We start from the raw sequence: 12,291 nt of genomic DNA on the forward strand, positions 1-12,291 counted from the left end.
AAGCTTAGAGCTTTCACTCTCCTTGATCATATTGCATCATACTCCTCTCTTGATCCTTGAAAACTTCCTCCACACCAAACTCGAAACAACTCATTAGAGGGTTAGTGCATAATAAAAATTCACATGTTCAGAGGTGACACAATCATTCTTAACACTTCTGGACATTGCATAAAGCTACTGGACATTAATGGATCAAAGAAATTCATCCAACATAGCAAAAGAGGCAATGCGAAATAAAAGACAGAATCTGTCAAAACAGAACAGTCCGTAAAGATGGATTTTATTAGGCCACCAGACTTGCTCAAACGAAAATGCTCAAATTGAATGAAAGTTGCGTACATATCTGAGGATCATGCACGTAAATTGGCTTAATTTTCTGAGCTTCCTACAGGGAGGTAGACCCAGATTCGTGACAGCAAAGAAATCTGTAACTGCGCAGTAATCCAAATCTAGTACTTACTTTACTATCAAAGACTTTACTTGGCACAACAAAACTCAAAACTAAGATAAGGAGAGGTTGCTACAGTAGTAAACAACTTCCAAGACACAAATATAAAACAAAAATACTGGAGTAAAAACATGGGTTGTCTCCCATAAGCGCTTTTCTTTAACGCCTTTCAGCCTAGGCGCAGAAAGTGTAACTCAAGTGACATCGAGAGATGAAGCATCAACATCATAATTTGTTCTAATAATAGAATCATAAGGTACCTTCATTCTCTTTCTAGGGAAGTGTTCCATACCTTTCTTGAGAGGAAATTGATATTTAATATTACCTTCCTTCATATCAATAGTAGCACCAACGGTTCGAAGAAAAGGTCTTCCCAATATAATGGGGCAGGATGCATTGCATTCAATATCCAAGACAACAAAATCAACGGGGACAAGGTTATTGTTAACCATAATATGAACATTGTCAACTCTCCCCAAAGGTTTCTTTTTAGCATTATCAGCGAGGTTAACATCCGGATAACAATTTTTCAATGGTGGCAAGTCAAGCATATCATAGACTTTTTAGGCGGAACGGAAATACTTGCACCAAGATCACATAAAGCATTACAATCAAAATCTTTGACTCTCATTTTAATGATGGGCTCCCAACCATCCTCTAGCTTTCTAGGAATAGAAGTTTCAAGTTTTAGTTTCTCTTCTCTAGCTTTTATGAGAGCATTTGTAATATGTTTTGTGAAAGCCAAGTTTACAGAGCTAGCATTGGGACTCTTAGCAAGTTTTTGCAAGAACTTTATAACTTCAGAGATGTGGCAATCATCAAAATCTAAATCATTACAATCTAAAGCAATGGGATTATCATCCCCAAGGTTGGAAAAAATTTCAGCAGTTTTATCACAAGCAGTTTGAGCAGTTTTAGCAGTTTCAGGTAATTTTGCGCGCTTTGCACTAGGAGTAGAAGCATTGCCAACACCAATTATTTTACCATTGATAGTAGGAGGTGCAGCAATATGTGAAGAATTAGCATTGCTAGTGGTGGTAATAGTCCAAACTTTAGCTACATTTTCCGTTTTAGCTAGTTTTTCATTTTCTTCTCTATCCCACCTAGCACGCAGTTCAGCCATTAATCTTATATTCTCATTAATTCTAACTTGGATGGCATTTGCTGTAGTAACAATTTTATTTTCAATATCATCAGGTTTAGCAGCCATTTTATTAATTAAAGAAGATTGTGACGCAGACATGTATGAGATTCGGGTTTCAGCATTTGCAAGTTTAGTTTGCAACCCAGAAATCTCCATATTCAAATTTTTAAGTTGATTTCCTATATTCTTCAACAAGGCAGATTGCTCATTCATAGTTTTAGTAAACAATTTATTTTGCTCATATTGTGATTGCATAAAGCTCTTGGTGGATCTTTCAATTTCTAACATCTTTTCCTCATTAGGTGAAACATATCTACCATAAGAGTTATTATTAGGATTCGGCCTAGAATTTTGAGCAACCAATGAAGCTAACGGAACATTATTAGGATCAACATTAGTCCTACCATTAACAAGCATAGACATAATAGCATCAATCTTATCACTCAAGGAAGAGGTTTCTTCAACGTAATTTACCTTCTTACCTTGTGGAGCTCTTTCCGTGTGCCATTCAGAGTAATTAACCATCATATTATCAAGGAGCTTTGTTGCTTCACCAAGAGTGATGGACATAAAGGTACCTCCAGCAGCTGAATCCAATAAATTCCGCGAAGAAAAATTTAGTCCTTGCAGCGTGTCTTGATCTCCCCGGCAACGGCGCCGTAAATTTGCTTGATGCGTGTAGTTGACACGTCCGTTGGGAACCCCAAGAGGAAGGTGTGATGCGCACAGCGGCAAGTTTCCCTCAGTAAGAAACCAAGGTTTAATCGAACCAGTAGGAGTCAAGAAGCACATTGAAGGTTGATGGCGGCGGGATGTAGTGCGGCGCAACACCAGAGATTCCGGCGCCAACGTGGAACCTGCACAACACAACCAAAGTACTTTGCCCCAACGAAACAGTGAGGTTGTCAATCTCACCGGCTTGCTGTAACAAAGGATTAACTGTATTGTGTGGAAGATGATTGTTTGCAGAGAAAACAAGTAAAAACAAGTATTGCAGCAGATTTGTATTTCAGTATTAAAGAATGGACCGGGGTCCACAGTTCACTAGAGGTGTCTCTCCCATAAGATAAAAGCATGTTGGGTGAACAAATTACAGTAGGGCAATTGACAAATAGAGAGGGCATAACAATGCACATACATGACATGATAAGTATAGTGAGATTTAATTGGGCATTACGACAAAGTACATAGACCGCCATCCAACTGCATCTATGCCTAAAAAGTCCAGCTTCAGGTTATCGTCCGAACCCCTTCCAGTATTAAGTTGCAAAGCAACAGACAATTGCATTAAGTATGGTGCGTAATGTAATCAACAACTACATCCTCGGACATAGCGCCAATGTTTTATCCCTAGTGGCAACAAGACAACACAACCTTAGAACTTTCCGTCACTCGTCCCGGTGTCAATGCGAGCATGAACCCACTATCGAGCATAAATACTCCCTCTTGGAGTTAAAAGCAAAAACTTGGCCGAGCCTCTACTAGTAACGGAGAGCATGCAAGATCATAAACAACACATATGTAATAACTTGATAATTAACATGACATGGTATTCTCTATCCATCGGATCCCGACAAACACAACATAGAGTATTACGGATAGATGATCTTGATCATGTTAGGCAGCTCACAAGATCCAACAATGAAGCACAATGAGGAGAAGACAACCATCTAGCTATCGCTATGGACCCATAGTCCAGGGGTGAACTACTCACTCATCACTCCGAGGCGACCATGGCGGTGTAGAGTCCTCCGGGAGATGAATCCCCTCTCCCGCAGGGTGCCGGAGGAGATCTCCAGAATCCCCCGAGATGGGATCGGCGGCGGCGGCGTCTCGTAAGGTTTTCCGTATCGTGGTTTTTCGCCTCGTGGGTTTCGCGACGGAGGCTTTAAGTAGGCGGAAGGGCAGAGTCGGGGCCTAACGAGGGGCCCACACCATAGGGCGGCGCGGGCCCCTCCTTGGCCGCGCCGCCTTGTGGTGTCGCCACCTCGTGGCCCCACTTCGTATGCTCTTCGGTCTTCCGGAAGGTTCGTGGCAAAATAGGCCCCCGGGTCTTCGTTTCGTCCAATTCCGAGAATATTTCGTTACTAGGATTTCGAAACCAAAAACAAGCAGAAAACAGGAACCGGCACTTCGGCATCTTGTTAATAGGTTAGTTCCGGAAAATGCACGAATATGACATAAAGTGTGCATAAAACATGTAGGTATCATCAATAATATGGCATAGAACATAAGAAATTATCGATACGTCGGAGACGTATCACCGCGCACGGAGCAGCGCCTCCTCCCCGAGGCGCTCGCTGTCTCTCCCCGCGGCGCGGCGCTCGGCCTCCCGGCGCCGCCGCTCGTCCTCTCCCGCCGCCGCCTGCCCGGCGGCGGGCCTCGTCGGCGCGGCGCGTGGCCTCCTCCTCCTCCTCCCGTCGCGCCTGGAGGGCCTGGGCGTAGAGCTCCCAGTCCTCCGCCTCCTCCACCTCCCGCCGCGCCGCCTCCTCCATTTCGGAGGTGCGAATGACCGCATGGAGCTGCGGCCATTTCGCCTCTCCTCCGCCGCCGAGATGATCGTGGCGGCGCGGAGGTCCGGGTCCTCCTCCGAGGACTCCGGCTTGGGCTCGATGAGGAGAGGTGGCGGTTGCGGCAATGCCGCACCGCCTCGGGCGGCCTCTCCGATGTGGGAGGCCGCCGCGGTCCCTCCGGCCCGCGGCCGCCGGCGGCCGACGCCGATCGCTGCCGGCCTCGTCGTCGTTCGCTCCGGGAGCGAACCGTCGCTTCGGGGCCATGGCGGCGGTTTTTGCTCGGGGAGCGGAGCGGGGACCGGAGCTGGAGGGACGGATCCCCTCCGGGCCCCCATTTAATAGTCTCCCCGGTCACCGACAGTGGGCCCAAGGGAGACGAGGCGACCAGCGGGCGGACGCGAGCGGACGGCGCGTGCCATCCGCGGCCACGCAAACCTAGCCCAGATTTGGACCGGGTTTGCGTCGTTCCGGACGCCGCGGCCGTCCGCTTTTGCGGTGCGTCCCCGCGCTGGGCCGCGTTTTTGTCCGGCTCGATCCAAGCGGACGCGCGGGCGGGGTTTGGGTCGCGCGGTTGAAGATGCCCTGACGTCGTGTCTTCTGCACGTGCACGTACTTGCTACCTTGGTCTGGCGTCAATCAATCATCCACGTGCAAGTGCCATAGATACTGGAGTGTACAAAACACTTTTGGGATGTACCGCTACAGTTTCTGGCGTGTGTAAAATGGGATGCGGATGATGCTCATCTGAACAAGGAAAATGATGCTTGTTTTCTGCGACAAGGGACCAACAGTGACCTGCTGATCAGTGCACCATTACATCGACAGGATCAGGATGATTTGTAGCAGGGAGGACCGCGGTGGCAACAGTTTAGCAGTCAACCGGGAAAGCAGGATCAAGGGAGAAAAGCAACCACTCCTTTTTTTTTTTGGTGCCCGGACGATTAATATAGTGAGGTGGTTTGCCCTGGTTCACAAGGATCAGAATAATATGTAGCCTTCAAGATACCTCAGTTTGATGTTTTGTGGGCGATAAAAGTAGCTGACAAAATAATCATGGAGCACCCAGCTACCCCCTATCATGTAGAGAGCCCAAAAGATTTTATCAATTAGGATATGGATATCCTTCTCTGTGACCAACATCTGTTCAATCTACTACAAAAGGATATCTTCATCTGTGAACAGCACCTGTTTCAATCTACTACAAAAGGCTACGATAAGAGGACATCAGCACCTCTAAGTATGATACGCCACGACATTCTACACATGCAGCAGGGTTACAGGCTTGTCTGACACAGCACATTATTATTCTCTTCACGGACCATGTGTAATCGTCCATTAGCAACTGTGTGCCAGAGACACGTCCTGTTTATACAGAACAGATCAAGTGAATTGAATAGTCTGGAAAATAGCTAAAAGCCCCACCAGCACTATAGCATCGACCAACCTCTGACTGAAATCGTGCTGGCTGCCTGTCACGGGTTTCAAAGCTCGTGACAGCCAATCAAATCAGAAAGATGCAAAATCCGTTCGCTGTTGTAGCGTTACGAAACGACAGTGCAGGCACAGCAACTCAAGAGCTGCCATCTGTTTAGCATAGGCCAACTTGAGCTTCGCTGTTATGTAGCTTTTGTGGGTAGCCAGGGTGGCTGGGTGTGCCCCTTCGGGATAGTCATGGGTTTGGACTTGGCCCTGTTGTTTGTAGGTTTTTGCCCAATTTTCTCCTAAAAATCGGGCACCTTCTGCTTAATTAATAGATGAGGTAAAGCTTTTGCCTCCGTTTCAAAAAAAAAAAAAAAGGATCAGATCACATCGGATCAGAGCAGGCATAACAACTTGAGATATTCCTCGGGTTGCCATCCAGCAGACGCTATCAGGACTGTTGAGAAGCAATTGTCCATGGAATGGGAAGGAATTGATGTACCACAAAATAAGAGTTTCAATCCAAAAAGAAACATTATGGAATTATTATATGATGATCTATCCAAAAACGAACTGTACTTAATACAGCAATCGAAAGTGCCTACATGAGGTTCCATCCTGTTTCAAGGGGCAAGGCAAGAAAGCTCTATGTCACACGTTACAACCTGATATATACTAGAAAATCTGCAAAGAACTACCACTTCCCACCTCTGAAAAATAAAAGACGCCATTGCGTTATACAGCCTGATATAGACTAAGGGCTAAAATGGGAACACCAGGATTTCCAATATCAAAATTTCCTACTTCAGGAAGGTTGACGATACAAAAAGGAACACATAAGCGACGCACGCAGTGCTCACTTCCAAGTTTCTCGGACCAGGCAGTATAGGCGGAATTACTGATACCATCAAGAATGTGGCAAGAAACCAGGAAGCAAAGAAGGATCCGAACCTGAAAGATCAGAGCAAATTCAGCATCAGAAATTGATCTTATGGGATGCATTTCCTGGAAGCCAGAGGCTACTTCCTAAAATCTCAAAACGGAATCAATGATAAAAGCATCACTTAACTAGCCGCGTCTATAAATACTAGTTGATACATGGCTCCTGACTGGCACCTTGTACCCACTTGTTGGGCTAGCAGCAGTAATTATGGATGGAAAACGTGTTCTGAATTCTGGATTCCTACTCCTAGTCAATTGATTTTGAATGTGGAAACATTGTTCAGTTCTACTCCTAGCTCATATCTGATTTGCAAACATGTTTCTAGAGCAGTAATGTAGTATATGCAGCATGCGTATTTAACAACTAGCGACTAGTCTTTGAATCCGCAGAGGACTCAACTTTAAAGCTCATAAAACAATCAACATAATGTATCTACTATCTAAAATGTTAATAATCACATAAAGCACCAATAACAGAACAATGAAAATCTAACATGGACCACGCAATTCTACTTGAAATAAAATGTGCAGTCTACTTAGAACATGCTATGCATCAAGCAACGTCGTTGAATTCTGCATTTCTGCTTCTTAATCTTTATTATCACAAAACAACAATAAGCTTTCGACAAAACTCATATTTACACGAGCTAATTGATAGGATGTTTCCAGGAACCCAGAGCCTACATTCTTGTGTAAGAAATCTTAAAACAGAATGTACATACAAGGTTAATGATCACATATAGTACTGAGAACAGCAAAAATGATAATCTAACAACAGATTCAAAACTCCATTTATTTGACAAGCTAAGAACAAGTTATGAATCAACACTGTTGTACTGCAAAACGGTAATGATAACTAATAAGCTTTAAGTGATCCAGTACTAATCAAATGAATGCTAAACGCGAGCTGGGAAAATAGTCAAATACTGGGTTCAAACAACATAGTAGCATGCAATCATGAATGGCCATCCTCGACCCCATCTCGGTAGATACACATAGGTACACAGACTTGCTTTTGCAAGCATGTCCCCAGAAAAAAACCCGAAACAGAAAGAAGAATATATGGAAGCGAAATCCCTACTTCAAATAAAAACCAAAACCTGCAAGAATAAATAAGCTTGACATGCCAGAATCGCTGGAGCGCAATTTTGTGTTTATATGTGCTGTTATGTGGTACTTAGTTCAAATGCTCCCATTCCAAGAACATTTGATGAACAACTAACACTAGCCAGCCCATAGACACACATTTTTTGTTGTTTTGTTGTTTTGATGGTTGATGAATGGATACCAAAATGTAAACAAGCAAAGTATCTGCCTGGGATCATAAGACTTTGCAAACAGACAAGCCCCCCTAATGTTATGTACTGCATGTACATTTAGCATCAGAACAGACATTGAATAAAAGAGATAGCGGGAGAAGCATGTGAGTAAAGAACATAATCGGAGAGGCGTGATTTCACCCAAGTACGCAAGAAGTGGATTTCACAGGCTGATAGGCAAGCTTTTTTACTTACAAATATCAAATTAAAACAGATCCACAGGACACAGATGTTAAACTACATTTGTGCATGTTTACAGATTACCAGGCAACCCATATTGAACCACAATCCAACTACTACACCTCATTAGTCAACCATTACCCACTATAATACTTACTTCACAGGACATAACAGCTGCAAAATATTTTGGAAGATGCATACACGAAGACAACTGTGATGCTAGACTGTCACAACTAACACAAGGCATGGTGGCAAGACATCAGATGTGCTTGGTTTTCACTTCTCTGGATATGAGGATGAACAAATAAAAATGATTGTGTGTGTTGTACCCACTGCGAGAAACTATGCAGATCTGACTTGTAGGGTTTGAAGATGGTGGTGGCAATGGCTCACAAAGGAAAGGCATGTCTCAGAAGTGGAGGGAATCAGTGCTGTCAGAGCAGATCTTTGTTGCTACCACTACGAGGAGAGAGATATTCAGCTGGAGATGACAATGGCAATTGACTAGTGGTGGAAAGGCCGCTAGGCTTTGAGATTTTGGTTGTCTGGCATGTTAGGGTTCAAAATGTGCACCAGAACAGCTACTGAAGCGAAACAGTCCAAAGCAACGCTGCACAGAGCTAATTAAAGACCAATTCAGCATATCCTTAACAACTCAAAGGTAGAAACGACGGAAGGGAAGAAAGTATTACCCATAAAAGAATGACTTCCATCCACTTTTGAGCCTCTGGTGAAGGAAATAGATATTTGCTGCACAAGAGATCAGCACCTGGAGAGTTGGCCCTTCTTCAGTAGGGAAAAGAAGGGTAAGCACTCCAAGCAAGACGAAAGTCACCGCTGTCTTCCAGATAACTTTGCTATTTGGTGTCTGAAATCTGGCCTGAACAGCCTTGACCGGACGTGACTGAGTAAGTTCCCTGAACTTTTTCTTCATATCCACTTTGGGTTTTCTTCTATCAAAGAAACTCTGCATGATGATTTTGTCATGGGCAGACTCAATTGCATCCACGCTTGGTTTATGGCCTGCATAATTGCTTATGAGATAGTTCCTGGCAGCTCGAATTTCTTCTTCAGAAGCTTCCTTGCTGACCCCAAGTCGCTGATATGGATCCTTCACATTGATTCTGGGAAAAATGGCTGAAGAAATAAAGAGGTTAAAAATAATTCTAGAGCTTATAATTATTAAAAAAAAATCTCCAAGCAACTAACAAAACAATATAGCAAGCACATGCACATATTAGAATAGAAAATGAGTAAGTGGCTGGTATGACTTATTTTAGAACTAGGTAGCTCTCTGAACATGCATAATACATGTAACAGGTAATACTTGGCAAAAGTACCATCGGGTGTTTACATTTTACCACGATACCATCTAAAATCAATCATGTGCGGAAAAGAAATTGATTATCAGAGTCTGATATGGATACGAGTTGGTTGTCCCTTGCTAATTCCAGTTCAGAGTTTCTATAATTCCAGGCCAATGCATCTGAAGAATCTACTATGTAATGCTTTTATTGTCACAGAAGTAGGCAGGTCGATTACTTACGAGTCGAAGAGTCGGCTCTGTCACCAAATGCCGCAGATGCGAACGGTGTTATTCTGGAACACCTGTGCGTACTGAGAAGAGCGCCATGTTTCGTGTACCTGCATTACAAAATCACGGTAAGGTTTCTTCTCATCTCGCAGTGTAAATTAGATAAATGTTTTGATGACGGTTAAGGTCATGTAAGAAGCATAAGGAGTTATGTACCTATCCGCACTGACGAAAAGTTTAACCTTGTCCTTGCATCCCCTGTCGAAGCCCAGCGAAGAGACGAGCCCCAGCGGCGCACTTGACGCCCTCGAAGTGACTGGACATCTGGTGGCCCTCAGGGGGTTGGTTGCTAGACCATGCGCCAACATCTCAGGGAAAATAGCTGAACAGCCTAAGCCGAGGATGTTTCACCCTCCTGTGCAGAACAACAATGGCCATAGGTAAAAAAAAAATGCAGGGTATACAGGAAAAGTAGAATGACAGTATGCCTCAGTAGTCACATCAATGCCAGGAGCAGTGAAGAGACGCTACGCTATGGGTTTTTTTTAGGGGTGGGACATAAATGCTGCGTGGTTGGGTTGAAATCCGCAACCCAGTTAGTCCTGTGCGGCGGACGCCGGACGGCGACTTGCGGGCGCGGCGGCGGACGGCGACTTGAGCGCGGCTAACCTAAGCATCGGCGCAGGATATGATTGGGCGGCAGGGCGCGGCGCCGCACGGGGAACAGAGGGCGGGGGGAAGGAGGCGAGGTGGATGGCTTACCGAGGAGGCGATCCGTGCGTCCGGCGAGGGCGGGCGGCGTCTTCGCCTTGGATAAGGTGGCGGAGGGGTCGGTGAGGGTGGGGGAGCGCAGCCAGGGTACGACGAGTCTCGGGTGTCGACCTCGGCGGATCAGCAGGCCCGAAAACGAAGGCGATGAGAGATGATGGGCCAAAACCTGACTACCTATTGATTTGCTTCCGTCGTCCAAGCAGTGCAGGCATGGTTCCGCTCCGGCCCGGCCCGTGGCAGCACTTCTGCTCCGGTGCTTCTCTCTAGAATTTTTTTACACCTGTCAACATGATAACGGTGGAGATCTTCTCATAAGCAGGATACGATCGTAATTTTAGTACAGGTCTACCGTCTGTACAGCTATGTATAGACTCGTATGATCCGCGTTATGTTGTACCTCATTTTGTACGTATCTACGGTCACGTGCGTGTGTCGAAATAGAAAGGTCCTATAAAAATCTTGCTCACTTGATTTTTTTTCTTCTTACATGACATACACATACAGTATCAATATAGATGAGTATGTATGGGCTGGATATGGGTTAACACAGAAATAAAAAACTAACTATGACCTTTCAACTTCGTTAGGGGGAGCACCGGAGCAGCCCTCATGTGGCAGATGAGCAAAAGAGGAGATCCAGATGAGCAAAAGAGGATGCACTTATTTGACAGGTGGAGGTGGAGGATGTGTACACCAAAAAAAATGTTAGAATGAATAGGATTCCACGATTTCCATTCTTTCAACCTAGCCATGCCAGCTAACCAAGTGTGGCGGCTTAAACATGATAATACCATTCTGATGGTGATGTTGTGAAGGCTGGTATAAAATAAGGGACCATCGTTCATATGACAAAGCATAGTTGCTAGTCTTCAAACTTTTAGAGGGGGGATATAGAGAGTCGGGATGGGTGAAAGGACACGAATGTCGCCTAGAGGGGGGTGAATAACGGTTTTAAAATTTTACGAGATGGGCTTAACAAATGCAGAATAAAACTAGCGTTTACTTTGTCAAGCCCAAAGCCTATATACTATGGTTCACCTATCTGCACCAATAACTTATGCTAAGCAATACAAGAAAACTATGTGATAGCAAGATATATAGCATCAAGCATGGTGGCTATCACAAAGTAAACTGCATAAGTAAAGAGCTCAGGTATAGAGATAACCGAGGCATGCGGGAGGCGATGATACCCGAAGTTCACACTCTTGCAAGTGCTAATCTCCGTTGGAGAGTTGCGGTGGCTTAGCTCTCCCGAACGCCACAAATGGCCTCACCTTGAGGTGTGGTTGCTCGATGCACACCAACGCCACAAAGGCCTCACCCAAAGATGCGGGAGTCACACCACACACCGAGCGCCACGAAGGCGCCTCACCTTATTCTCCGGTGACCCTCGCCACAAAGGCCTAGGTCACGGTTCCACTAAGGGATTTCCTTCGAGGCGTACACCGGGCCTTACCCAAAGCTTGAGGCACGCATCCACAACTTAATTGGAGGCTCCCAAGAAATCGCCACAAAGACTAGAATCCGTCTAGGGTTCCAAGAACCTAAGAGTAACAACCTTATTGCTTTCACTTCCACGAATCACCGTGGAGAACTCAAACCGATGCACCAAATAATGCAATGGCAAGAACAACACAAAGATTCTCAAGTCCTTCTCTCTCAAATTCCAACAAAGCTACAAAAACTATTGGGGGAATAAGAGAGGAAGAACAAATAAGAGGAGGAACACCAAATTTCTCCAAGATCTAGATCTAGTGGATTTCCCTCACAAAGAGAGGGATTTGATTGGTAGAAATGTATATCTAGATATCCTCTTCCTTTTCTCTTAAAAAGATTCAAGAAGCATAGGAGGAGTAGAGGGATATGTCAAGCTCTCAAGGTCAACAATAGTGGAGAGCAAATGAGGGAAGAGGTAGCAGCCCAAGGAGGAAGGATGGGGGCTTAAATACCCCCTCCCATCGAAATATGACCGTTTGGGTAGGCTTAGGCCGGATTATCCGGGCCCGGATATTTGCAAATAT

At 45.0% G+C, this 12,291-nt stretch overlaps 1 protein-coding gene across 1 annotated transcript; it reads right to left on the reverse strand.

Moving 5' to 3' along the window:
* Positions 1-6,039: 6,039 nt before the first annotated feature.
* On the reverse strand, positions 6,040-10,367 carry LOC124697733 (protein CHAPERONE-LIKE PROTEIN OF POR1, chloroplastic-like). The gene is made up of 5 exons (XM_047230280.1): positions 10,262-10,367; positions 9,716-9,914; positions 9,512-9,609; positions 8,658-9,102; positions 6,040-6,475 (listed from the first exon to the last, which is right to left on the reverse strand). The coding sequence occupies exons 2-5, from the start codon at positions 9,865-9,867 to the stop codon at positions 6,325-6,327; spliced, it is 846 nt and encodes a 281-aa protein (XP_047086236.1). The 5' UTR covers positions 9,868-9,914; positions 10,262-10,367; the 3' UTR covers positions 6,040-6,324.
* Between the last annotated feature and the right edge of the window lie 1,924 nt (positions 10,368-12,291).

Source organism: Lolium rigidum, chromosome 3 (assembly GCF_022539505.1).
Source record: "Lolium rigidum isolate FL_2022 chromosome 3, APGP_CSIRO_Lrig_0.1, whole genome shotgun sequence".
In the NCBI taxonomy this organism is placed as follows: domain Eukaryota; kingdom Viridiplantae; phylum Streptophyta; class Magnoliopsida; order Poales; family Poaceae; genus Lolium; species Lolium rigidum.

What these genes read in the sequence shown, in the direction of transcription:
- LOC124697733 (XM_047230280.1), bottom strand. Translation starts at nt 9,867, where the DNA reads ATGTTGGCGCATGGTCTAGCAACCAACCCCCTGAGGGCCACCAGATGT. An exon ending in CAGAGCCGACTCTTCGACTC is followed by an intron (nt 9,103 to 9,511) that starts GTAAGTAATCGA and finishes TTATTTCTTCAG; the next exon opens with CCATTTTTCCCAGAATCAAT. An exon ending in TGGAAGTCATTCTTTTATGG is followed by an intron (nt 6,476 to 8,657) that starts GTAATACTTTCT and finishes CTGATCTTTCAG; the next exon opens with GTTCGGATCCTTCTTTGCTT.